Source organism: Pseudozyma flocculosa (genome assembly GCF_000417875.1).
Source record: "Pseudozyma flocculosa PF-1 unplaced genomic scaffold scaffold00005, whole genome shotgun sequence".
Lineage (NCBI taxonomy): Eukaryota > Fungi > Basidiomycota > Ustilaginomycetes > Ustilaginales > Ustilaginaceae > Pseudozyma > Pseudozyma flocculosa.
This window is the reverse complement of record NW_006920873.1, coordinates 399,519-425,542: the sequence shown is the minus strand read 5'-3', so window position 1 is coordinate 425,542 and position 26,024 is coordinate 399,519. Positions and strand designations below refer to the sequence as shown.

Below are 26,024 nucleotides of genomic sequence, written 5' to 3'. Positions count from 1 at the left end.
TATGAGGTTGTCGCGCGGCTTCGGCTCCGAGCGTGCCGCGCGCGCCCTTTTTCCCTGCGCGCCGTGCCTCTTTTTCCTTCCCATCCGACATCCATCTCACTCGCAATTCACTTGTCTCGCACATGCGGCACAGAGGTGCAAGCGGCAGCAGCGGCCAGGGCTCAAACCAACAACCTAATCCGTTCAGACCAAGGAGGGAGGTGCCCAGCCTCGGAGTCGTAAGGGATGCGCGCTGCCACTGCGCCACGCAAACTGGAAAGCCGCTGGACTAAGCTGGCCTCACTTGTCTCGAGATCTCCAGGCTGGCTGCTTGCCATTGGCCGTCACAGCCTCTGGAGAGGTCCTGCCACGCAACGTGGGCAGACCTGGGGGATGCTTGCCTGGCCTTGGGCTCCCTCCCTGCCCCTGGCCCTCTCCAGGGCTGCACCGCAGTGTTATGTGTTATGCCCTTGGGGTCCTGGGATACCGCGGGCGGCCAAGGACGGTGTAGGGCTTGTGCGGAGAGGTCAGGGATGAGGAGGAGTGGGATATCGATGCTGTACCAGTCTCCAGTGAGAAGAGGATATAGTACATTCGACGAGGAGCCTTCCGAGGGCCTCCTCGCCGTCCTGCAGTATTTATACTGGCAGCCTCGGATCTTTTCCTCCTGCCGCATGGCCAACTGTGGCAATTGCCGCTCGGCCCCAAGGGCGCGGCCCTGGCCTCGGGACTCGGGCCGCCCCGCAGACGTCAGCCGAGGTGCGGCCTGACACTACTGTCTCCCTCAACCTCTCCTGGTACACCACGCTGCCTTAGGCCTACCTACGGTTAGCAAGACCCCTAGGGCTTAACACACGCCTTTGTCCACATCCTCAAAGCTCTTGACAGCCGCATCCTTCTCAAGCTTGCTAAGAGGACAGCTGGCTTGCTCTCAGAAGGAAGCGGTCGCAACGGCTTCAGCAACCGGCTCCCTTTCAGCAGCCATGCTGATTGGTCATCCGGCTTCAAGTGCATCAAGGCGGCAGCACTGCCAGCAGATGCCCCTGCAAAACAGGCTGCTGGCACTTGCAGCTGTCTGTGCAACCCAGGACAGCACCTGATAGATGGCAAAACATGCCTGGTCTGCCTGCATCTGTTGCTGCTGCGCTTGCAAGCACCAAAAAGCAGGCAAGCTTGTCAGATGCCCTTGAGCCAAACAATGCAGCAGCAAGAGGATGGCTGGCCATGGTGATGTGTAACGGTCGACCTAGCGGTGCGCAGAAGATTGTCCGAGGGGCGGAGAAGTCTCTGCGCGTCGGAGGGCGATCGCTTCGGTGCTCCCGTCAGAGGCGCGAGCGAGGTTCGGGAACGGCGGGTTGATACCGAGGGCGACTGTGAGCACCGTTGGCAGGCGTCCACGGTCAAGGAGGACTACGGAAGTGAGCTGGCGTGGTGATCTGTCGATAGACATCGCAATTGCTAGACAACGGTAGCCTCGGGCTCTCACGTCGATGGAAGACGAGCAAGCGGTGAGGACTGGTATTGACTAGACTGGATGAGGGGCATCCAGTCTACCGACGCGGAGTAGGACTAGGCTATATACTGTCTACCTACGGCGCCGAGGCATCCCTGCCTCGACCAATCAGAAAAGGCCCCTATTGTCCCGTTGTCCTCCATTGTCATCCCAGGGCGTTGCTCCGAGGTGGGACGCCACCGTTGCAAACAAGCCAAATGGGCGAGAGCTGGATTCGGGAGGTGGTGGTGTGCTGGCAGGGGGGGGATGCGCGCGCGCGAGACTAAAATACAGGTGGGGCTCGGAAGTTGGAGAAGGAAAAATGCCAGACGCGCTTCGGAGCCGTTGGCAGAGCCCCCAACCCGAAAAGGCTCCGTCCCGGAGCCGAAGCTCTCGGGCGGGAAGAGTGCTGGCTACGGTGACGGGGATGGGAAGGACAAAACGGAGACGGAACTCGGAACTGGAATCGGAACCGAAACGACGAATCATGTGGAGGGCGGCTAGAGCTCGGGAGACTCATCGTTGGTCTCGTCGTGGGTGGAGTCGAGGTCGGCATCGTCGTCCAGAAGGGCTGGCCAAAAGCGCTTGAGACGGCGTCGGTGGGCTTGCTCAATGTGCGTAGTGTCGGCAAGGAGCCGGATACGGTACGATCGGCGGAACTTAGCCTCGACAACGTATGGGCCTGTCCAGCGCGGCGCGAGCTTAGCGGCGGTAGCGTAGGTCGAGCGCAAACGAATTTTGTACTTGAGGACCAGATCCCCTTCTCGGAAGTCCTCGGGCTCTCGTCAAGGTGCAGATGTGCGCAGCTGCCGATCTTGACTGCCGAGATGGCGGAGCTGTGCTCGCTCGCGGTCGGCGTCGACGAATGCGCGTGCCAGCTGTCGCTGGTCGATGGTAGGCTCGATGGTCGCGGCAACAAGATCCTCGCGCGGATAGCGCGTGAGGCCGTAGTGCAGCTGGAGCGGTGAGAGATCGGCGAGCTCTTTCATAGGGTGCCGGTTGATGGCGCGGAGAGCTTCGTCGAGATTTGAGAGCCACTGCGCGGGTGCGGTCTTGCTCGTTGGAATCTCGGCGGGGGCGGACAGCTTCTTCAACTTGTCGAGGAGGGAGCGGTTGGCGCGCTCAACCATGCCGTTGACCCATGGGGCGTATGCCGGCGTGATGTGGTGCAGGGTGCCGACGCTCTCAAGGTAGATCGCGACCTCTTGACAGTCGAAATGGGAACCTCCGTCGGTCACGAGCGTGTGCGGCAGGTGTCCGAGCGCCTTGCGTAGCGACGCGAGCGCTTTGACAACCTCCTTTCCAGTCGTGGCGCGCACCAGAAACGCCCAAGTGAAGCGCGAAAAGTAGTCGATGATGACCAAGAGCTTGCTGATGCCGTGAGAGGTCGGCAGCGAGACGAAGTCGGCGGCCCATGTTTCCATCGGCGAAATCACAACGACGGGACTGAGCGTCGTACCCTCGCTTGGGCCAAACTGCTGACACGTCTGGCATCGCTTGACGAAGTCGGCGACGTCGTGAACGAGACGGGGCCAGGTGAGACGCTGTTGGAGGCGGAGCTTGGCGAGGATGGTGGCACGGCCGTAATGGCCCTCTCGGTTGTGCGCTGCAAACGGACCAACGGGCGAGAGCTGGAATCGGAAGGTGGTGGTATGCTGGCAGGGGGGATGCGCGCGCGCGCGAGGCTAAAATACAGGTGGGGCTCGGAAGTCGGAAAAAGAAAAATGCTAGACGCGCCTCGGAGCCGTTGGCAGAGCCCCCAACCCGAAAAGGCTCCGTCCCGGAGCCGAAACTCTCGGGCGGGAAATGCTGAGACTGGAGCGGTGACGGAATTGGAGCGGGGATGTGGCGGGAGCAGAACGGAGGAAACGGAACTCGGAACTGGAATCGGATCCGAATCGTTGGAACATGTGGAGGCTCGGGATCACGACAGGGCCTCGTCGTCGGTGGCCTCATCGAGAGTGGCATCGAGAGCGTCGAGGTCTGCGTCGTTCTCGGGAAGCGCCGGCCAAAAACGTTTGAGGCGTCGGCGATGGGCTCGCTCGATGTGGGCTGGATCGGCAACGAGTCGGATGCGGTACGACTTGCGGAACTTGGCCTCGATGACGTATGGGCCTGTCCAGCGCGGCGCGAGCTTGGCGGCGGTAGCGTAGGTCGAGCGCAAGCGGCTTTCGTACTTGAGGACGAGATCTCCCTCTTTGAACTCCTCAGGCTCGCGTCGCGGCGCTGACGTGCGTAACTGGCGGTCTTGGCTGCCGAGGTGACGGATCTGGGCGCGCTCACGATCTGCATCAACAAACGCGCGGGCCAGTTGGCGCTGGTCAACGGTGGGCTCGATGGTCGCAGCGACGAGGTCTTCGCGCGGATAGCGCGTCAGCCCGTAATGTAGCTGCAAGGGCGAATGGTCGGCCAGCTCCTTCATCGGGTGCCTGTTGACGGCTCGGAGTGCGTCATCGAGGTGCGGTAGCCACTGGGCGGATGCGGTCTCGCCGATAGGGACCTCTGTTGGCGCGGACAGCTTCTTGATCTCGTCGAGGATGGAGCGGTTGGCGCGCTCGACCATACCGTTGACCCATGGAGCGTACGCTGGCGTGATGTGATGCAGTGTGCCGACGCTTTCGAGGTAGACCGCGACCTCTTGACAGTCGAAATGAGAGCCACCGTCGGTCACGAGCGTGTGCGGCAGGTGTCCGAGCGCCTTGCGTAGCGACGCGAGCGCTTTGACGACCTCCTTGCCGGTGGCGCTGCGGACCGGGAACGCCCACGTAAAGCGCGAGAAGTAGTCGATGACCACAAGTAGCTTGTTGATGCCGTGTGACAGCGGGAGTGAGACGAAGTCGGCGGCCCACGTCTCCATCGGCGAGATGACGACGACGGGACTGAGTGTGGTCCCTTCTGTCGGTCCGAACTGCTGGCACGTCTGGCAGCGCTTGACGAACTCGGCGACGTCGTGGACAAGGCGCGGCCAGGTGAGGCGCTGTTGGAGGCGTAGCTTGGTGAGGATGGTGGCACGGCCGTAATGACCCTCTCGATCGTGCACTTGGCGCAGGATGTCGCGGCCCTCCTTCCGCGATACAACGCGGAGCGGCCAGAGTGCCGAGCGGTACCAAAGTTGGCCGTCCTTGACGAAGTAGAGGCGTTGGCGCCGGAGTCGGTCGCGGGTCACTCGGTCCTCGGGCATCTCGAGGAGCAGGAGGAATCGTACGGTAGCCTCGAGCTCGTCCCCTTCAAAGCGCTTGAGCAGGCGCTCCGCGGTCTCGTCGATGCGCAAGTACTCGTCGTCTCGAGGGACCTTGGGTAGCGTCTTGAGCGACAGCGACAGCAGTTCGCAGTCCGTAGTCTCGACGGGCTCGGGCGGGTCATCGGAAGCAGCGGGTGGCCGGTGGCTGAGGCCGTGAGCGAGCTGGTGGCTTCGGCCAGAGACATGCTCGACGCGGATGATGTCGTGGCGGAGCAGCTCCTCGCGCCAGCGGGCGTGCGCATTCGGGAAGCGATCCGAGTCGAGAATCTGCTTGAGGGCTTGGCAGTCGGTAACGAGGACGATAGGCTGACCAAACGTATACGGCGCAAACTTGTCCAGGGCGAACTTCGCTGCCACGAGCTCTCCGAGATGCGCCGGGTATCGTTGCTCTCGCTCTGTGTTGCGCTTGCTGGCGTATGCGAGCGGAAAGATGACGCGCTTGACCTTGGGCTTGTCGGCGGTCGACGCCGCAGTCTCGTCGAGCGGCTCATGGATCTCAGTGTCCTCGATGGCGTCCCACCGCTTCGTGGCTGGATCTTGTTGGACGAGGTACTCTTGCAGCAGAACGGCACCGATGCCTTCGCCGCTCCAGTCCGAGTGCACAAAGAACGGGCGGCCATCGTAACGCGGCTCGCGGACGACGCGACAGTTGACGAGCTGTTGCTTGACTTGCAGGAACGCGGCATCGTGGCGAGGGCCCCAGAGGTCATCGAGAGACCTATCGTAGTCATCGACGTTGCGGGTGAGCTCGTCGAGCGGTGCAAAGTGCTTGGCGAAGTCGGGCACCTTGCTGCGCAGATACGAAGCTGTGCCGCGGAACTGCATGAGCTCGCGTACCGTAGAAGGCTTAGGCCAGTCGACGATGGCGCGAAGGCGCTCGGGATCGACTCGGATACCGTGCTGGCCGACAATGTGGCCGCAAAACTGGACCTCCTCGTGGAAGTAGGAGCACTTCTTAACCGAGAGAGTAAAGCCGACGTCGATGCAGCGGTCGAGAAACAGTCGATTGAACTCGTAAAAGTCGCCGTAGCTCTGCTTGCCGCCACCGCTGTCGTCCATCCACCAGGTCGTGTCGCAGTCGAAGATGTCGCCGAACGCCTCGACGATGAAGCGGTTGAAAACGGACGGCGAGATCTTAAAGCCGAAGGGCATGACCATGTAAACGACGTAGCCACGGCCAGGCACCCAGGTCGTTGAGAGCAGCATGCCGCAGGCGGAGAGAAGCGCCACGAAGAAGGCGGAACAGCCATCCACCTTAAAGACGTAGCGCTTGCCCGAGAGCTTGCCCATCTTGACGTCCATGTCGCCTGGGTAGAAGGACTTGTCGCGCATGTACTTGTTGACTCCGGCGTAATTGGTGACAAGGCGCCACTTCTTCTCGGCGGGCGGTGGGCGAGCGAGGGCGGCTGGATCTGGCTCGGGGATCGTCGGATCGTGTTCGAGGCCGGCCTTCTTCAATGCAGAGTTGACGATCTGCTTGAGCACCTCGAGAGAGACGGGAGGGTACTCCGACGATGGCTTCGGCACTATGCGCGTCTCGGATACGACGCTGACCTCGTCTTCAGCGATGTAGCGCATGATGTTGTTCGCCATATATTCGTCGACGATCTTATTGAAGAACTCCTGTTGCGGCGGAGAGAGCGGCTGCTGGCGGCCTCGATGCGTCGTCGGCGGCGGCTCGGCGGTGAGCTTGGGATCGCAGACGACGGCGCGGTTCTGCTTGCAGTCGGCGAGTGACTCCGCGAAGGCGAGGTGCTTGGCCTTGAGGAGCGCCTTGAAGTGCTCACGCTCAGCTGGAGTGCCGACGCTGCCGAAGCGGGCAGCTATGGTGTCGGCGACTCGTTGCGCTCGTTCATCACTGTCGTCGTCCGGTCGGCCGCTAAGACGGAAGGGCTGGAAGCGATCTCGGTAGCGCTGACGCTCCGCAAGGTAATCCGCATCGTCGTTGGTCGACGGGTAGAGCTGTTGAAGACGTTGCAACTCCTCCGGGTCGACGGGCGTTTCCGCGGGCTGGACGGTGTACAGGGATGCGGCGGAGGCAGTGGCGTCGGCTGACTCTTCACTCTCCCCTAGCTCAACATCGTCTTCGAGCGGGATCTCAATCTCGTCTGTCTTGTCATACAGCGGGAGGGCTGCGTCAAGGTCTCCTTCGATCGCGGGCGGCGGTGCGGTGGAACAGCGGTCAAGCCCGTGCAGGGCGAGCAACTCGAGTTCCTCAACGTTGGCGTCCATGGCATCCTCGGTCAGACGGAGAGCGTCGAGCGGCGTCTCTGGCAGACCCGGCATGTACGCCTGGCGCTCGCTCTCCAGTCGGATCCATCGTCTGCCGTCGGTCGTCTTGTCCGGCATCGGAATGAAGGCGAGCTCAAGTCGGTAGAAATGAATCATCCCGATTTCGGCTTTCCAAGGCTTGCCAAAGAGCAGCGCGCCGGGGTAACCTCGTAGCACCTCGAAGGACTGCTTGACGGTGCGTGAAAGGTCCTGCTTGTTGCCGACGCAAACTGTGAGCTCGACGCTGCCGTCTGACTTGACGACCTTGCCGTTGCCGAGCTTGGCGTAAACGTTGCTTGGGCGGAGCGTGACGGGTCCGTAGGCACCGAGGAAGTCATAGGAGGCGACGTTCATCATGGCGCCGTCGTCGAGCTCTGCGTCGGTGGCCGTGACATGACCCGTCGACTCGTTGAGGACCTCTGCGTAGACCGCGAACGGCGTGGTTTTGCCGCGGAGCGCTGCTTGCTCCATGGCGCGGAAATCGATGAGCGCTTTGATGCGACGACGCTGGCGGCGCGACGGTTGCGGTTGAACGATGACGGCTTGTTGCTGCTGGTCGGGCGGAACTCTCTCTCTCGGCTCCTCTCGGTGGCGACGCTCTGACTCGCGCTCGGACTCGCTCGCGAGCGGCTCTGGCGTCCCCACGGTAACCTCTCCCCTCTCCTCTTCTCGTGCTTGTGGCGCCTGGGCCCTTACTGGCCTGGGCTCGGACTCGGCAGCCGGTGCCGGCGCAAGGCGGCGCGGGATGGAAGGCGCAGGCCTCGCGCTTGGACTCGGTGCGTGACTTGGCGCTGGACTTTGAGCTGGGCCTGGCGTTGGGACTGTGGGCGGTAAAGGTGCCGGAACGGGTGCGGTAATCGGAACTGGGGCCGGCACTGGGAGTGGATGCTCGGGCGGTGGAGGCGTGAACACGTCCTCAAAGCCCGGTGTCACGTCACGACGTTGCGGGCGGCGAATGGCGGCGAGGTCAGGACGCTGCTCGTCGAGCTCAGCGAGCGCAGTCGGAACATGCTGACGAGCGCTGTTGGGATCGGAGAGCGGCGGACGTCGAAGGAGCTGGAAGGCCGGGCGCGGCGGAAGAGAGGCGGGATGACTGAGGGTTGCGCTCGACAGGGGTAATACGGTCCTAGGAGGCGAGCGGTTCTCCGAGGGCCCGCTCAGTTTCCCGACGACAGAGGCAGACCAAGGGCTCGTCGCGCGTAGTTGATGTCGCGGCCAAGGTCGTTGCGGAAGGAGATCTCCGCCTGCGTAAGCGGCGTACCGGTGCACGACGCCTGCTGGTGGCCTCGATGACCGCAGCGGTGGCATTCGGTCCTGTCAGCAGGCTCGGTGCCAGGGGCCAGGGGATACTCGTCTTCCGTCGTAGGGCGCGATACGGTGCGAGGATGGCGTTGCTGGTAGGCCGCCTTCTTCTGCTCGTATATGCGATGGCCGTCGGGCGTGTCTGGGTGCGTTGACTGGCCGTTGCGCAGCAGCACAGCGAGACGCTCACGAGCGGACAGTGAAGCCAGCGGGCGCGTCGGGGAGGGAGTCGGGCTCGGTGGGTACGGAGCCGGACGTTGACGGGGCGGGCTCGGTCGGTAACTGGGACCAGCGCCGTTGTAAGGAGCAGGGCCGTTGGACGGGTTGTACGAGCCGTCACCGATGCGACGCTGAGCAGGAACGAGGACCGGCGCAGACTGCTGCCAGAAGTGGCGCATCTGGTCGACGTCGACCTCGACCTCCGCGTACTTGTCGGCCGGGCGCTTGAGATAATCCCAGGACTCTTCGATGCGCTCGAGTTCACCAATGCGGTTGATCTTGCGCTCCTCGTCGATGGCCTCCACGAGCTGCGGGTGATTGACCTTGCGCATCGCCGCGACGACGTCGGCTACGTTGGTTGTGGTGCCCGGAAGCGCCACGGTCTGACGGACAGCGCGAGGCAGGCCGTGGATGAGGTGCTCGGCACGGAAGCCCTGGACGACGTGCTTATTGCTCACGCGGCGATCGGCAGCGGCGATCTCATCGAGGAGCTTATCGTAGCTCTTCTTGTCCTTGATAACGTCGTACTTGCTGAGTTCGCTCGCCTTGGTCTGGAAGCGGAGGAAGGCGCCAAAGCTGTAACCATCGATGGCCTCGTCGCCGTACTTGGCGAGGAACTCTTTCTCGATGGCCCTGAAGGATGCTTGTGTACTGTCGTCGAGCCCATCGAACCACGTCTCGGCGTCGTCCTCCATCAGCAGCTTGAAGACGAGCGCCTTCTTGCTGTCGTCGTCGTACTTGCGGTCCAAGCAGTAGAGCTCGAACTGTCGAAGCCATTTGCGCGCCGGCTGCTCGACGGGCTTGCCACGATACGGTGCAGGCATGCCGCCAAACGACAGGCGGTCACGCTCGCGCTCGCGCTCGAAACGGTCCTCGTACTCGGCCATGGTGCGGTTGAGCTCAAGCTGAGCGGCGCGGAGTGCTTCCTTGGTCGCCTGGAAGGCCTCACGGCGCAGATGACGGAAGGTACGGTAGTCGAGCGGGAATGGCGCTCCGGGCAGCGACGCGGTAGAGACAATGGAAGCTGTCGATTGCGCGGTTGGCTCGCGGGAGCGGATGGATGGAAGCTCCGAAAGCGTCGAGACTGGACTTGAATGATACGAGGGCGGAAGAGGGACCGACGCCGCGAGTTCGAGAGTCGACAGCTGAGTCTCTGGAAGGGGGGCTGGCGAGAGGCGAGACGGCGTGGCCACCGCGGCGACGGCCTGACTAGAGCCGTACGATGGGAGGCGCGATGTTGGGAGTCGGGCGACGGGACGAGAGGCGTGGTCGACCGGAGTAAAGACCAGAGGAGGCGGCCTACTTATGGTCTCGTATTCGCGTTTGCGGGTATCCGGTCGAGGTGCTTGGAGTAGAGGCGCGAGAGCGGCGGCTTCTGCCTCGGCGGATGCGGTTGCCTGAGTACGGCCCGGTGAGGTCTGGGCCCTTTGCGGAGTCGGTCGACGAAGCGGCGATGAAGTCGGACTCGGGGTCAGGGACGGAAGGGGCGAAGAGGATTGCTGCATGCAACGGATCACCAAAAGTAGCCGCTGCGAGCGAGATAGCGCGCAGGGTGTCGCGGAGCTAGGGGAGCGGTGGCCGCTACGGTTTGAGCCGCAGGGTAGGTCGAATCGGTCGAGGACTGCGAGGCGATGAATGCGATGCGATACCGGATTGGGTCGATGAGGAGCTGCGGGCTGCGAGGGGTCGCCGCGAGAGATCGGTGGCGCGCGCGTGCGTCGTCCAAGCTGCGCGAAGCCGAGTCGGATCGAGTCGGATCGATGGAACACTACAGTAGGTCAAGAGAGCTGTGACAGGTCGTCGGTGCGTAGGAGCAAACGGGTGATGGTGATCAATCCCCGTAGGGGTCTCCAAACTGCAAACGGACCAACGGGCGAGAGCTGGAATCGGAAGGTGGTGGTATGCTGGCAGGGGGGATGCGCGCGCGCGCGAGGCTAAAATACAGGTGGGGCTCGGAAGTCGGAAAAAGAAAAATGCTAGACGCGCCTCGGAGCCGTTGGCAGCGCCTGACGCAAGATCTCGCGGCCTTCTCGGCGCGACACGACGCGGAGCGGCCACAGCGCGGAGCGGTACCAGAGTTGGCCATCCTTGACGTAGTAGAGTCGCTGACGTTGGAGTCGGTCTCGTGTCGCTCGATCCTCTGGCATCTCGAGGAGCAAAAGGAAACGGACGGTGGCCTCGAGTTCGTCGCCTTCAAAGCGCTTGAGTAGGCGTTCCGCGGTCTCATCAATGCGCAAGTACTCGTCCTTGTCCGTGGCGCGAGGCAGCGTCTTGAGCGACAACAACTCGCACTCGGTCGTTTCGACGGGCTCAGGTGGATCGTCAGAGGCAGCGGGCGGTCGATGACTGAGGCCGTGAGCGAGCTGGTGACTGCGGCCCGAGACATGTTCGACGCGAACGATGTCGTGGCGCAGGAGCTCTTCGCGCCAACGGGCGTGCGCGTTCGGGAAGCGGTCGGAATCGACGATCTGCTTGAGTGCCTGACAGTCGGTCACCAGAACGATAGGCTGACCGAACGTATATGGCGCAAACTTGTCCAATGCGAACTTGGCTGCGACGAGTTCTCCGAGGTGCGCTGGATACCGCTGCTCACGCTCCGTGTTGCGCTTGCTCGCATACGCTAGCGGGAAGACAACGCGCTTGACCTTGGGCTTGTCGGTGGTTGACTCGACGGTCTCGTCAAGCGGCTTACGGATCTCCATGTCCTCAACCACCTCCCACCGCTTCGTGGCTGGGTCTTGCTGAACGAGATACTCTTGCAACAGGACAGCGCCGATGCCCTCGCCGCTCCAGTCCAAGTGGACAAAGAAGGGACGACCATCGTAACGGGGCTCGCGGACGATGCGACAGTTGACGAGCTGCTGTTTGATCTGAAGGAACGCGGCGTCGTGACGAGGGCCCCAAAGATCGTCGAGAGACCTGTCGTAGTCGTCGACGTTGCGAGTCAGCTCATCGAGTGGTGCGAAATGCTTGGCGAAGTTGGGGACCTTGCTGCGCAGATACGAGGCCGTGCCGCGGAACTGCATGAGCTCGCGAACGGTGGAGGGCTTGGGCCAGTCCACGATGGCGCGGAGGCGCTCAGGGTCGACGCGGATGCCGTGCTGGCCGACGATGTGGCCGCAGAACTGCACCTCCTTGTGGAAGAAATCGCACTTCTTGACGGAGAGGGTGAAGCCGACATCGATACAGCGGTCAAAGAAGGCGCGCATCAAGGTGAAGAAGTCTCCGAACTCCTGCTTGCCGCCGCCTGTGTCGTCCATCCACCACGTCGTGTTGCAGTTGAACAGGTCGCCGAAGGCCTCGAAGATGTAGCGGTTGAAGACCGAGGGCGAGATCTGAAATCCAAATGGCATCACGACGTAGACGACATAGCCGCGGCCGGGCACCCACGTCGTCGAGAGCAACATGCCGCGCGCCGAGAGCAGAGCGACAAAGAATGCTGAGCAGCCGTCCATCTTGAAGATGTACCGCTTGCCGGAGAGCTTGCCCATCTTGACATCCATGTCGCCCGGGTAGAATGACTTGTCCCGCATGAACTTGTTAACACCCGCGTAGTTCGTGACGAGGCGCCACTTCTTCTCGGCGGGTGGCGGACGGGCGAGCGCTGCTGGGTCTGGCTCTGGGATCGACGGGTCGTGCTCGAGACCTGCCTTCTTCAATGCGGAGTTGACGATCTGCTTGAGGACGTCGAGCGAGACTGGCGGATACTCCGACGAGGGCTTGGGGACGATGCGCGTCTCCGATACGACGCTAACCTCGTCTTCGGCGATGTACCGCATGATCTTGTTCGCCATATACTCATCGACTATCTTATTGAAGAAGTCTTGCTGCAGCGGGGAGAGGGGCTGCTGGCGACCTCGATGCGTCGTAGGCGGCGGCTCGTCGGTGAGCTTGGGATCGCAGATGACAGCGCGGTTCTGCTTGCAGTCGGCGAGCGATTCGGCGAAGGCGAGGTGCTTGGCCTTGAGCAGCGCTTTGAAGTGCTCGCGCTCTGCCGGAGTGCCGACGTTGCCGAAGCGAGCCGCGATGGTGTCGGCAATGCGCTGCGCTCTCTCTTCGCTGTCGTCGTCGGGTCGGCCACTCAGGCGGAACGGCTGAAAACGATCTCGATAGCTCTGACGGTCTGCGAGGTAGTCGGCGTCGTCATTGACAAGCGGGTGCAGGCGCTGAAGGCGCTCGAGCTCTTCGCGGTCGACAGGCGCTTCTGCAGGTTGGACGGTGTGGAACGGCGTGGCAGCGGCGGGATTGGTCGGGTCATCGCTTTCTGCCAGTGTAACTTCGTCGTCCAACGGGACTTCGACCTCGTCGTTCTTGTCGTACAGCGGAAGAGCTGCGTCGAGGTCTCCTTCGATCATAGACGATGGCGTAGAAGAACATCGGTCGAGCCCGTGGAGGGCGAGCAGCTCGAGCTCTTCAATGTTGGCGTCCATGGCGTCCTCAGTGAGGCGTAGTGCGTCAAGTGGCGTCTCTGGAAGACCCGGCATGTACGCCTGGCGCTTGCTCTCGAGCCGGATCCATCGACGCCCGTCGCTGGTCTTGTCCGGCATCGGGATGAATGCGAGCTCGAGCCGATAAAAGTGGATCATGCCGATCTCGGCCTTCCACAGCTTGCCAAAGAGGGGCGCGCCTGGGTAGCCTCGCAGTACCTCGAACGATTGCTTAACGGTGCGTGAAAGGTCTTGCTTGTTGCCGACGCAAACTGTGAGCTCGACGCTGCCGTCTGACTTGACGACCTTGCCGTTGCCGAGCTTGGCGTAAACGTTGCTTGGGCGGAGCGTGACGGGTCCGTATGCGCCGAGGAAGTCATAGGAAGCGACGTTCATCATGGCGCCGTCGTCGAGCTCTGCGTCGGTGGCAGTGACATGGCCCGTCGACTCGTTGAGGACCTCTGCGTAGACCGCAAACGGCGTGTTCTTGCCGCGGAGCGCTGCCTGCTCCATCGCGCGGAAATCGATGAGCGCCTTGATGCGACGGCGTTGGCGGCGCGATGGCTGCGGCTGGACGACGACTGCTGCTCGTTGCTGCTCGGGTCGGGCTGATAACTCCTCCTCCCTTCTCTTCTGCTCTTCTCGGTGGCGACGCTCTGGCCCACGCTCGGACTCGCTCGCGAGCGGCTCTGGCGTCACCCCGATCTCCTCTCTTTCTTCTTCTTCTTGCGCTCGCGCTCGCGGCGCTTCAGCGTGGGCCGGCTCGGGCTCGGCGACTGGAGCTGGAGTCGGCACGGTACGACGCGGGATGGAAGGCGCAGGCCTCGTGCTTGGGGTCGACGGAACTGGACTCGGTGCAGGTGCTTGTGCCGGTTCGGACGGTCGTGAAGTGGTTGGAACTGGTGCGGTAGCTGGAACTGAGGCTGGCACCGGAAGTGGATGCTCGGGCGGCGGAGGCGTAAAGACGTCTTCGAACCCGGGCGTGACATCGCGACGGGATCGACGAATGGCCGCGAGGTCCGGGCGTTGTTCATCGAGCTCTGCGAGCGCGGCTGGAAGATGCTGACGAGCACTAGTCGGATCGGAAAGTGGCGGACGCCGCAAGAGCTGGAAGGCCGGGCGTGGAGGGAGGGAGACGGGAGGGTGTTGCTTGACGCTTGACAAAGGCAAGATAGCCCCGGGAGGCGAGCGGATCTCCGAGGGCCCGCTCAGTTTCCCGACGGCAGAGGCAGTCCAAGGGCGCGACGAGCGTAGTTGATGTCCCTACCGAGGTCGTTGCGGAAGGAAATCTCTGCCTGCGAGAGCGCCGCGCCGGTGCAAGACGCCTGCTGGTGGCCGCGGTGACCACAACGGTGGCACTCAGTGCCGTCGGCCGGCTCGGTGCCTGGTGCGAGCGGATACTCGTCCTCCGTGGTGGGACGCGAGACGGTGCGAGGGTGGCGCTGCTGGTACGCCGCTTTCTTCTGCTCGTAAATGCGATGGCCGTCCGGCGTGTCCGGGTGCGTAGACTGTCCGTTGCGAAGCAGGACTGCGAGGCGCTCGCGGGCGGAGAGCGAAGCCAGGGGGCGCGTAGGCGACGGGGTTGGACTCGGAGGGTACGGAGCCGGGCGTTGGCGAGGCGGACTCGGTCGGTAGCTTGGGCCGACACCGTTGTAGGGAGCAGAGGGGCCGTTGGGCTGAGAGGGGTACGAGCCGTCGCCGATGCGGCGTTGGGCAGGGACGAGGACCGGCGCGGACTGCTGCCAGAAGTGGCGCATCTGGTCAACGTCAACCTCAACCTCTGCGTATTTGTCAGCGGTCCTCTTGACGTAGTCCCACAACTCCTCGATGCGCTCGAGTTCACCGATGCGGCCGATCTTACGCTCCTCGTCGATGGCTTCCACGAGCTGCGGGTGATTGACCTTGCGCATCGCCGCGACGACGTCGGCTACGTTGGTCGTGGTGCCGGGGAGGGCCACGGTCTGGCGAACGGCACGGGGTAGGCCGTGGACGAGGTGCTCAGCGCGGAAGCCAGGCACAACATGCTTGTTGCTGACTCGGCGGTCGGCTGCCGCAAGCTCGTTGAGCAGCTTGTCCCACTGCTTCTTGTCGCGGATGGCGTCGTACTTGCAGAGCTCCTCGGCCTTGTTCTGGAAGCAAAGGAACGCGCCGAAGCTGTAGCCGTCGATGGCTTCGTCCCCGTACTTGCTGAGGAATGCCTTCTCGAGTGCTTGGAACGACGCCTGTGTACTCGCATCGAGCCCGTCGAACCACGTCTCGGCGTCGTCCTCCATCAGGAGCTTGAAGACGAGGGCCTTCTTCCCGTCATCGTCGTACTTGCGATCCAAACAGTAGAGCTCGAATTGACGAAGCCATTTGCGCGCTGGTTGCTCGACGGGCTTGCCGCGGTACGGAGCGGGCATGCCGCCGAACGACAGGCGGTCGCGCTCGCGCTCGCGTTCAAGACGGTCCTCGTACTCGGCCATGATGCGGTTGAGCTCGAGTTGGGCTGCGCGTAGTGCCTCCTTAGTGGCGAGGAATGCTTCGCGGCGCAAGTGGCGGAACGTCCGGTAGTCAAGCGGGAATGGCGCACCCGGGAGTGACGCAGTGGAAACGATGGAAAGAGTTGACTGGCCAGTAGGCTCGCGAGAGCGGACGGAAGGAGGCTCAGAAAGCGTCGAGATCGTCGGCGCTGGAGTCGAGTGGTACGAGGGCGGGAGTGGAATCGATGCTGCGAGTTCGAGAGTGGAGAGTCGAGCTTCAGGAAAAGGGGCTGGCGAGAGCCGGGATGGCGTTGCCACCGCAGCGACGGCCTGGCTGGATCCGTAAGACGGGAGTCGCGATGCCGGAAGCCGGGAAGCAGGAAGTCGAGCGACGGGACGAGAGGAGTGGTCAACGGGATTGAAGACCAGAGGCGGCGGCCTACTTATAGTCTCGAAGTGTCGCTTGCGAGTCGCTGGTCGAGGTGCGCGGAGGAGAGGCGCGAGTGCGGCGGCTTCGGCCTCGGCGGATGCGGTCGCCTGAGTGCGGCCAGGCGAGGTCTGAGCCCGTTGCGGAGTCGGTTGACGAGGCGGCGACGGAGTTGGACTCGGAGTCAGAGACGGGAGTGGTGAGGAAGACTGCTGCATGCACCAGGTCACCGGAAAGTAGCCGCTGCGAGCGAGGTGGCACGCAGGGTGGCGCGGAACGGGGGAGCGGTAGCCGCTACGGTTTGAGCCGCAGGGTAGATCGGTTTGGTCGGAAGCGATGATGCGGTGGATGCGAGAGATGCGAAGCCGGATTCGGTCGAGGAAGAGCTGCGTGCTGCAAGGAGGTGCTGCGATGGATCGGTGGCGAGGCGCGCGCGTGTGTCGTCGGAAGCCTGCGCGGAGTCAAATCGAGTCGGGATCACTGCTGGTAACGGAACGCTACAGTAGGTCGAAGAGCTGCTACAGGTCGTCGATGGCGTAGGAGCAAACGGGCGATGATGATCACTCCCCGTAGGGGTCTCCAAACTGCAAACAAGCCAAACGGGCGAGAGCTGGATTCGGGAGGTGGTGGTGTGCTGGCAGGGGGGGGATGCGCGCGCGCGCGAGACTAAAATACAGGTGGGGCTCGGAAGTTGGAAAAGGAAAAATGCCAGACGCGCTTCGGAGCCGTTGGCACCGTCGTGCCCGAAGCCTAGCCCTTGGCCCTCGGTGCGGATCCGAAGCGTCCTCCTGCCAGCAGGAGCAACTGCGGAGCCGCACGGTGCGTGCCGACGTCGCCCGGCGCGCAGAGGATTGCTGGCGGCTTGGTGATTCCTCTCCGCGGCCGCGCGGAGAGAATTCACTTCGGCTCCGGAATCCTCTGCTCCGCTGGCCTGCGCCGCTCAGCCCCGATTGGCCAGGGCTGTGACATGATGTATCTACTGCCTCCACAAGTTGTTGCCAACCTGGAAAGCTGTTGCATGCACTCTTCAAAAGCATCACGCAGTTGAACATCAAAACCAAAGATAAGGCACAGAGGATGTTGACTGTGATGCTTGGTACACTCAGGAAAAGACATGGCCAGCCAAGCTCTTTGATGGGGAGGAAGAGGCTAGGCTTCCAGCAAGGATGGCTGTAACAACTGCACTACAAGCTCACATGCACGGAGATGGACATTGGCAGCAGCACCTGAACCACAAGCTTGACCAGATTGCTGCAGGCATGAGCAACGCCAACCACCTTTCATCACTACACCGTCAATGCATCAGCTCATGACAGCATGTCAGAAAGATGGTCTGCAGGTCCCTGGCATTCTGGTACAAACAGATCATGTCTCCTGCCTCTGTTCTTGGTGCGTGGCGGTGCTCGTGTCCAGGCGACAAAGCCAACTGTTGCCACCGCCCAAGCAAGGATTAGTCCGGCGCCCATCAAGCGGGATCAAGGCACAGTCTGGAGAGCATCGCTCAGACATGCACCTCCCATTGACAGTCAACGACACTCTGGTCTGCCTGCGTAGGAAGCGATGGGTTGTTAATCATACAAGCCAGGCTGCTGTGCAGCCTCCGCAGCCGTGTCCAGGGACAGCACGATTCTGTTCTTCCAAGTACTTGCTGAGCTCGACGACCGACATCGATCGCTCTTGTCAGCGCCTTCCTCTTCGCCGGGCGCCACGCTCGCCACACGCGAGAGAATAGGCCTGGTCCGCCCTGAAGCGAGCCGGTGCCACGGTTCGTCGTGACGCGCAAAGATCGTCCCTCAGTCCGCAAGCTGGACGGCGTCGCTCTCCTTCTGACGCTGCTTGCATATCGGGTTACGACCGTCCAGCTTCGTCTCCAGGACGCCGTTGTGCGCGTGTTGAAGCCCTGCGATGCCGTCCAGTGGCGGGGCCGCTCACGTTGAAGAGCACAGCATGTCTGCACCCGCTCGTGCGGCCATTACGATCCACGTTCAGGCCATGTTCCCTTCCCCTTTCATCGTTGACCTGTTGCTTCGGCAGCAGACGAGCTATGCGCTGACGGTGAAGTGTGATGGCATGGCGGCGAGAAGAGTGCTCCCCTCCGCACAGGCAGGGGGTTGGCGTAGAGCGGCGTAGACTTCTGCTTTCCGCGAGTCTCCCTTCGCAGCTCCCTGCCGTGCCTTCCATTGGCCCCTTTCGCAAGTTCTACAAAGGAGATGTCCGTCGGCTTGACCACCACAACTGGCGGCCGCTGCACAGTGCGAGACGTGGACAGGCCAGGGGCGAGGCCGAGGCGTGGCGGAGTCGGGGAGCCCGGCTGGCCAGACCGAGAGGGGTTTTGCAACGGGGGCGCGCGGCATGTGGGTCGGGCGTGTGTCGTGCATCCGCTCGCCGGTATCTCGACGACCATCACCCGCTCGCTCTCAGCTTCTTGTGTCGACCTGGCATTTCAGCGCGCCGCTGGACCTCAGCATGCCGAGGCCGTATAGGCTGGCCTGCGTCGGACTTGGCCACGCCTCACCGGGCACAGATACCGCGCCGCTTTCGCCTACAGGTGGCTGCGCCTCGGCCTGTCAGGGCGTCGCCGTTGCCAGGCCGGGGCATGGTGCTGGGAGAAGGTCCGGGCCTCGCCTGCCAACCAACGCCGCGATGCCTGGGCCGGCGGCTGGGATAACGGACTGACTGCAGGGGCACCGGCCGGCACTGATGGTCGCCCCGCTCTTAAAGCCCCGCCCTGGGTCTACTCCAACCCAGCACGGCCCCCTTTCCATCACAACAAGACCAGGGGATCCTCAACGCCGCCGACTGCCCTGCCATCTACGACCACTCTCCGCGCGACCTCTCAAGCCTCCGCGTCGCCTGCTCAGCCTTCGCACGGCCTTCTCAGCCTCCGCACGGCCTTCTCAGCCTCCGCGCAACCCTCCTCTACCCTCCGCTCAACCGCATCTCTCCGCGCCCTCGAAACGTGTCCACCGCCGCACGACATGCCCTCGTGCAGCAGATCCGGCGGGCTGGTGGCCCTGCTGCTCCTGCCGCTCGTCGCGTTCGTCACCTTTGCCGCGGCCGCCGGTGCTGCTTGTTCTACGACGTCGGCTGTGGTGCCGTCGACGGGCAAGAGCTGGAAGTCGTATGCGGCGCCGGCGGTCGGCATGGGCCAAGGCCAGGGCTGGAGCTCGATCCCCTCTGGCGCCGCCGTGTGCGCCGCGGATCTCGTGCGCGACTTCAAGGTCACCTCGAGCGGCGACACGGTGCCCTACTGGGTCACCAACGAAGTCAAGGGCAGCGTCGACCGCGCCGTCGTCGTCCTGGCGGGCAAGAACCGCGACGGCTGGTCCTACTTCAACCTCATGCGCAACGCCAGGAACCGCGCTGCCGCCACCTACCCGGACGAGATCAAGCGCACGCAAATTGCCATCTACACGCCCATGATCTTTACGCGCGCCGACAAGGCGGCGGGCGCGGCCTCGGCTACCGACGCCTACTGGGCCGGCGACGACTGGGCCAGCGGCCGCGCTGCAATGGGCCCGAGCGAGGCCGCGACGGGGCTGAGCTCGTTCGAGGTCATGGACCGGCTCATTGACGAGATCAAGGCGCAGCACCCGGCGGTCAGGGACATTGTCTTTGCCGGCCACTCGATGTCGGCGCAGTTTGTCAACCGGTACAGCGCCATGAAGACGAGCCCCGACGACGGCGTCCGCGTCTCGTACTGGATCGGCAACCCGGGTAGCTGGCTGTGGATGGAGACCCAGCGGCCCGTCGCCGGCTCGGGCAAGTGCGCCGGCTACGACAAGTACAAGTACGGCCTCTCGGACTCGATCCCGGCGTACGCCAGGCAGCATTACCGCAGCAGCGGCGAGCGGAGCGGGGCGCTGCAGAGGCTGCTCCAGCGAAACGTCCACGTCCGCGTCGGCGCGAGGGACTTTGGACCCGGCGACGTGCGGTGCCAGGCCAAGCTGCAGGGCGCCAACCACCGCGAGCGCGGCACCAACTACAAGAACAGCATCGCCGCGCTCAACGGCGGCAAGCTGCCCGCCGGCTGGAACTTTGAGGTGGTGCCCGGCTGTTCGCACGACAACGAGTGCATGTTCAACGGCAACCTGCGCACGCTCTTCCTGGGCCAGAGCGACGCCGCCGTCGCCCCCGCTGCCGGCGCCAAGACCAAGACCAAGACCAAGGCGAAGAAGAAGAACACCAAGCGGAGCCGCGCCGACGAGGGCGAGCAGGGCGCCGAGGATATCGTGGCCGAGATCGAAGAGGGCGTCTTGCGCAGGGAGAGCGAGGTCAGGCACCGTCGTCGCGGCTCTGCTCAGCACTAGGCTTGCGGCGTGGGTCCACTCGTCGTCCGATCGCGTCTTCATCAGCAATGGGCATAATGTCTTCTTTCGCGCGCGCGCCGCCGTACCGTGACCGGGTCTTTGGACGTATGTAGAGGACCGGCGAAGGGCGCACCTGGACAGGTCGTGTGCTCTGCCCTCCTATCGGTCCGCCTGGCGATCTCACGCAGGACCTGGTATCGGGCGGAGGCAGGCCAGGCCTGGCGGTGTCGGTCGCGAACGCCTCTGTCCCGTCGATCTTCTGGAAGATCCACACAGGCTAGGATAGACACGCGCGCAAATTTGGTCTTGATTGGGCGAGGAGCGCCGGATGCACCTGGCAGATGGCGTGAGGGCGCCGCGCTGCGCTGCGCCTGCCAAGACCAACCCTTTCAGGGCCCGACACGCTGGCGATCCTCGACGAGATGGTGGTTGGACGACGGGAGCCCGCGATAAAGACAGGCCGGCCGCAGGGATGCCACGGCTTTACTACTCTGGAAGCTGAGCCTTTCCGGGACGTCGATCTCGATGCGGGGTACTGCCGTCATTGGCGGCGGCGGCGGCGGCAGCAGTCGGTGAGGCAGGGCCACGTCGAGCGGCTACCTAGCGGATACGGGCGAGCGCCGAGCTCGCTGTCGTTGTGGCCCTTGTGCGATTGGTCGACGAGGCATCGGACCCGACGAGGTCGGTTCATTGCGCGGCCAAATCCACGGCCCGCCCTCGTCGTTTCGTCGGAAGGCTCGGTCGAACCTCGCCCACCGTGCTTCCCACCCCCCACATCATCAGCACCAAGTGACGCTGCCATCGTACGGCCTGACCGGTACGCACGGCGCTTGCTTCTGCTTTGTCTTTCTTCGCACGCCGATGGCGATGAGCGGTACGTCTGTACGTTGCGCGTTGTCGTTGGTCGAGACGGACACAGCTCCGGTACGTGGCAGCGCCGAGGCCATGAAAGGCGCGGACCATGCACCGCAGCCGCTCTCCACCTCCTTGCCGGCACAGCCCCGCCGACCGCCGCGTTGCTGTCAGGCACACGGTGCGCACGAAGATGGATAGAGATGTCTGGTGCGCCGCGCTACGTTGCGGTACGGTACAGCGCCACCCGTCGTCGCGATCGTCGGCGACGAGGCCGCCGGATGGGCGTGGCCTTCGTCGGTCCGAACCGACTGGCGGCAGGTCGAGTCACGACGCCGGCAGGCAGCATGGAGCAGGCGCGAAGACATCCACCGGAAGCCGGCTTCGGTGCGGTGCCCGATGCGCTTGTGCTTGCTGCTGCTTGCTTGCTTGCTTCTTGCTTGCTTGCTTGCGTGCTGCACCTTGCCCGTCCGAGCGATCTCGCCTTCATGCGCCGGGGTGACTCGACCGCCTGCCTGCCTGCCCCTGCCTGCCGCCCCGACCTCGTCGGACGGACAAAGGAGCGCACAGCGTGGCTGGCCTGCTGCCCGCCCCGCCCGCTTTGCTGTCGTCGCCCCGGCCCCCGTCGTCGTTGTCCCATCAACCCGGCCCGGCCCTGTCCTGGCCTGTCGCGCCCACCCCTCATCTCCTTGCTTGCTTGCTTGGCTGCCTGCCTCGCCTCTGCGGTCGACGTGGCGGCGGCGGTACCCTTCCGTTGGAGTCGGATGGCTCCCGTCCATCCTGGTTTACTCCCCCCTCCTTCCAGCGTCGATGCGTGCGTGCGACCAAGGGCACCCACCACCTCGAGACGGCCCTGCCTGCCTGTGTGCGCTCACCTTGGCTCGCCTCCGGAGACGCCGACCGAGCTAAAACGCTCGCGTTGCCGTCACTCTGCCTGCGTGCGATCCGGTCGACCCAGCCTAGCTGCTGATTGGGCGCCGATAAGGCTTTTGTCTGTCGCCCCCGGGGGTGGGGGAAGAAAGGTCGATCTTCGAGCAGCAAGCAGGCAGGCAGGCAGGCAGGCGGACGGACGGGAGGCCAACAAAGAGCCAGGCAGCAGGCAGGCGTCCCAGAGGTGGACCTTGGCTTGCTGCACTCCAGGGCCGAAATTCGGGCGGCTGCTGGCTGGCGCTGGTTCGCGAGCAACGAGGCGAGATGAAACCTGCAGCAGGTCCACAAACATAATCGACCGACCAGCCAGCCGCGCAGGGAGGCAGGCCAACCTCGGCCGCATCCTTCTTCCCATGCACTTCTCTGACAATGCCGCAGGCGATGAGGGTTTGTATTCGAAGGCGCTGCGAGCTTCGGATTTTCGGATACAAGTCGGGTTAGGAATTGAATAGAAACGATCCGACAAGGTTGTATTCGACAGCCCCCGCCTGGCGGAGCAGGAATCAAGGCAGGCACACGCACGCACGAAGCAAGCCAGGCGGGCAGGGCGTCGGTTCATGCGCTGCTGTCTTCTGTCGGGGCACGAAATAGCAAGCCGGCAGGCAGGCAGTCTGGCAGGCAGGCTAGCGGGCTGGCTCAAGGCCGGCGTGGCCCCCCGTTTTTCTCGTCACGGCAAGGCAGCGAGCAGGACGACGACGGGCCAGCAGCCTTGCCTGTCCGCCCGCCGTCCATCGGTCGATCTGCCTCGGTGCCAGCCTGCCAAGGTCGACAGCCCGACACTCGTCTCCTGCCTGCGGTTGCGTGCCCGCTTCGTCTTTGTCGCTCGCTCGCTCGCTCGCTCGCCTGCCTCAGGTCTCCCGCGCCCCTACAAAACCATCTCGCTCCCATCCCGGCCCCACCGAGTCATCTTTTCCTCCCCTCCCCCCTCCATCAGCTCCTCTGGTACCAACCAACCACCACCACCGACTCCACATCCCCGCCGCCGACGTCTGCATCGCGACGATCCTCCCTCACGAGCCTCGTCGCCCGACTGCCTAGATTCCCGGAGCCCCCGTCTCCGTCGCGCCATTTCCTTCAGCCTATTCCACACCACCCACCACGAAGCTGGCCCACCATGTTCTTCTAAACGCTCTTGCAACCAAGAACCAACAAGTTCCTCCTCGTCCATCGAAGAAGGAATCGACTGTCACCAAGACCTCCCCAAGCCGTTCCCCATCTCCCCCTTAACCGATAACCGCTACCGTCATCTCCCCTCCGGGTTGATTTCAACATTGAATTCTCAGGCCCATCCCCCCTTTACACCCTCGACAGCATCTACAACGCTGTCCTCTACTCTGCCATCATGGTTTACCCAACTCTCGAGAAGCAGCTCCCTGGCACCCCCTTCACAGTCACAACCTACGAAAGCCAGCAATCCCAGACCAGCCCCCGCTGCTCCAGCGTCCGCCCACCTCCAGAAGACCTACGATAAGCGTAGCCTTTTCAACTCTTACCGATTCACGCAAGCTCCCACACCGTCAACATCGACGTTGAGCCGCGATCCCCTCAGCAGCAGCCAGCACGACCAGCCGCACCAGTCGCAGCAACACTTCCGCCGCAGCAGCAACCTGCCCGGACACGTGCAAGCTTCCACCACAGCTTCCCCTCACGCCAGCGCCGCCCCGCAGCAGCAGCAGCCGCCCGCGCGAGCATCTCCCCACACCCAAGCCCAAGCGCTGTTTTTCAAGCAGCTCCAAGCCGCCGCTGCAGCCCTTGGTGTCCCCACTACCGAGTCGTCCGACGCCCAACCGTCCAACGCTTCGCACCAGGCCTCGAACCCTCAGGCCCGCCGTCGCTCCCCGTTGACGTCAGTCGCCCAACGACCCGACCCTCTTTCCTTCTTTGAGCGACAGAGGCTCCAGCAGATCCGCTACCACCAGCACGTCCTCGCCTACCTCGCAGCCATGTCGACTCACGGTACCAACGCGCTCGATGGCGCCGCCGCCGCCCTGCCGCCCCTCGCTGGCGCGCAGCTTGCCGGTGACGACAAGCACGACGGAGGTTTTAACGCCACCTTCGGCCTTAACCCCATGTCGGCCGATGACCCTTCTTGGATCGGACACGGCTTCCAGGCTCAGGCCGCCGAGGACTTCCTCTCTTCGCCAGAGTGGACCGACCCCTCGCCTGCCCTCACCGACTCGATGTCTTTCGACCTCGACTCGTGCGACACCAGCCCCCTCCTCCCCATGGACAGCTATGACGGAGAGCACGGCGTTCCCGGCATCGCCGGCGCCCCGCTCTTCTCGCCCATGGACGGCTACGCCTCCTCGAACGTCAGCCCCTTCGAGGCCAGCCACAACGACTTTGGCGGCACCGCCGTCGGAGACTTTGGACCTTCGGAGATGGGCCCCGACTTCACCCTTTTCCCCGAGGCCGCCGCCGAGCGCAAGCGACCCGCCGAGATGGCCTTTAGCCAGGCGCAGCAGCCCGGCCAGGAGGACCTCGCCGTCACGCTCCTTCGCGCGCTCAGCAGCGCCGCGCTGCAGGGTGCCAGCGTCGCCGCTCCGGCGACCAGCGCTCCGATGCCGACACCCACCCCCGCCCACACCAACACCCCCGCCCACACGACGTCGCCGCTCCTGGTCTCGAGCGACATCATCACCCCCGCCGTCGTCGCGCAAGAGCCTCCGACATCGGCGGCGCCTGCATCGTCCACGGCGCCGGCATCGGCTCCTGCCCCTTCGGCAGCCGCTGCCCCTGCTGCTCCGAAGAAGGCCGCCGAGCGTGCCACGAGCCCAGACCTCGCCCGTCGGTCGTCGTCGACCTCGTCGGGCAAGCCCGAGTCGCGCGGCACCAAGCGCCGCTTCGACCCTTCGGACCTGCTGCCCCTTGACGCGCCCATCCAGCCTCGCAAGTACCACACCGTCTCGGCAACTTCGCGACGCGACACGCCCAGCGGTGGCGCCGCGACGGCCGAGGGCGATGATCCTTTTGCCGACGAGGAGGCTGCCATCCGCAAGGAGAAGGACCCGCGCGTGGCCAAGCGACTCAGCAACACCCTTGCTGCCCGCCGCAGCCGTCACCGCAAGGCCGAGGAGCTTCGCACGCTGCACGAGACCATCGACAGCCTCCGCAACGAGGTCGAGATGTGGAAGAAGCGCTGCGAGCGGGCCGAAAAGGAGCGCGACGAGGCTCGCGCCTGATCGCCTCGGTCTTATCCCCCATCCCCACGGCGTTCCCACTCGCGGACATCTTCGCTGATGCCTCTGCGACGTGGATCGCCACCGACCTATACCTATGGACTCGACCCTGTCCCGCTTTTTCCTCGGTTACGTCTCATGCGATCCGTCTCCAGATTCCCGCAGTCCCGAAAGAAAAACGGCAGGCGTCCGCCAGCTAGCTGCCACCGCCAGCCCCCCCAAAAGTGGCGCCCTCGATGTCGAGGGACCACACCCAAAAAAGAAGATCACGATCCTCTATCGCCTCCGTCGTCGTTGTCCACTTCTTTTCGCCCCTTCCTCTTTAGCGTTTTGCCCCTCCCCCTTCTCCCTGACTCTGACCCCGTCGCTCCGATCTCCCTGCCCGTCTTTGCTGAGAATCTATCTCCCTCGTTGTGTTTTCCACCTCTTTCGTCTGTCTTTGCCTGCCGGTCTGCCCATCTGACTTTGATGACTGACCCGACTCAGCTTGAAGCGCGAGTACGCTGTGAACACGACGCCAGCTCGGGTCGGACCGGAGAAGGCGGCTGATGGTGGTGTCGCGCAGACGGCGCCGAGTGGCAGGCCAGAAATTTGTCAGCGTGAGCCTGGCCCTCGGGCCCGGAATGACGCGCAGGAGAGGGCCAGGCTGAATGAGGCCAAGGCCAGGGCCGCAGAGGCCTGATCGGAAAAGGGCCGGCCCAGAAGTTCCTCCACCTGGCGGGCGGCCGTTCGGGGACGGACCTGGGGGCCAGACCGCCGCGACTATTCCAGCCACCACCACCACCACCACCCACACTCCGCCTTTTGCCACACCACGGCCCCACTCACATACACACCCATCGTACAGCCATGTCGTTCCTTCGTCAAGCCACCGGCGTTCTCGTGAGTCCGCTCGCCGTCGTCCTTGCCCCCTTCATTCCTCTCTCTCTCTCT

The 26,024-nt window shown here is 63.7% G+C and overlaps 8 protein-coding genes across 8 annotated transcripts in view; 3 read left to right on the top strand and 5 right to left on the bottom strand.

Annotated features, from left to right (window-relative positions):
* Positions 1–2,256: 2,256 nt before the first annotated feature.
* Positions 2,257–2,895, bottom strand: PFL1_01965 (uncharacterized protein; the record flags this gene model as incomplete). Its single annotated transcript, XM_007879476.1, has 1 exon — positions 2,257–2,895. One exon carries the CDS (start codon positions 2,893–2,895, stop codon positions 2,257–2,259), a length of 639 nt encoding a protein of 212 aa, XP_007877667.1.
* A 500-nt stretch (positions 2,896–3,395) lies between these two features.
* On the bottom strand, positions 3,396–7,454 carry PFL1_01964 (uncharacterized protein; the record flags this gene model as incomplete). The annotated part of the gene is made up of 1 exon (XM_007879475.1): positions 3,396–7,454. One exon carries the CDS (start codon positions 7,452–7,454, stop codon positions 3,396–3,398), a length of 4,059 nt encoding a protein of 1,352 aa, XP_007877666.1.
* Positions 7,455–8,140: 686 nt separating this feature from the next.
* On the bottom strand, positions 8,141–9,391 carry PFL1_01963 (uncharacterized protein; the record flags this gene model as incomplete). Its single annotated transcript, XM_007879474.1, has 1 exon — positions 8,141–9,391. The coding sequence occupies one exon, from the start codon at positions 9,389–9,391 to the stop codon at positions 8,141–8,143; it is 1,251 nt and encodes a 416-aa protein (XP_007877665.1).
* Positions 9,392–10,480: 1,089 nt separating this feature from the next.
* Positions 10,481–13,444, bottom strand: PFL1_01962 (uncharacterized protein; the record flags this gene model as incomplete). Its single annotated transcript, XM_007879473.1, has 1 exon — positions 10,481–13,444. The coding sequence occupies one exon, from the start codon at positions 13,442–13,444 to the stop codon at positions 10,481–10,483; it is 2,964 nt and encodes a 987-aa protein (XP_007877664.1).
* A 182-nt stretch (positions 13,445–13,626) lies between these two features.
* Positions 13,627–15,396, bottom strand: PFL1_01961 (uncharacterized protein; the record flags this gene model as incomplete). The annotated part of the gene is made up of 2 exons (XM_007879472.1): positions 13,627–14,003; positions 14,178–15,396. The coding sequence occupies 2 exons, from the start codon at positions 15,394–15,396 to the stop codon at positions 13,627–13,629; spliced, it is 1,596 nt and encodes a 531-aa protein (XP_007877663.1).
* A 3,402-nt stretch (positions 15,397–18,798) lies between these two features.
* Positions 18,799–20,130, top strand: PFL1_01960 (uncharacterized protein; the record flags this gene model as incomplete). The annotated part of the gene is made up of 1 exon (XM_007879471.1): positions 18,799–20,130. One exon carries the CDS (start codon positions 18,799–18,801, stop codon positions 20,128–20,130), a length of 1,332 nt encoding a protein of 443 aa, XP_007877662.1.
* Positions 20,131–23,855: 3,725 nt separating this feature from the next.
* Positions 23,856–25,094, top strand: PFL1_01959 (uncharacterized protein; the record flags this gene model as incomplete). Its single annotated transcript, XM_007879470.1, has 2 exons — positions 23,856–24,112; positions 24,146–25,094. 2 exons carry the CDS (start codon positions 23,856–23,858, stop codon positions 25,092–25,094), a joined length of 1,206 nt encoding a protein of 401 aa, XP_007877661.1.
* Positions 25,095–25,940: 846 nt separating this feature from the next.
* The window catches only part of PFL1_01958 (uncharacterized protein), a gene marked incomplete at both ends in the record, with an annotated part of 1,605 nt that continues 1,521 nt past the window's right edge, over positions 25,941–26,024 (top strand). Inside the window, one exon of the mRNA XM_007879469.1 lies at positions 25,941–25,973. Within this exon, the coding sequence (XP_007877660.1) occupies positions 25,941–25,973 (33 nt within the window). The remainder of the gene's footprint in view (positions 25,974–26,024) is intronic.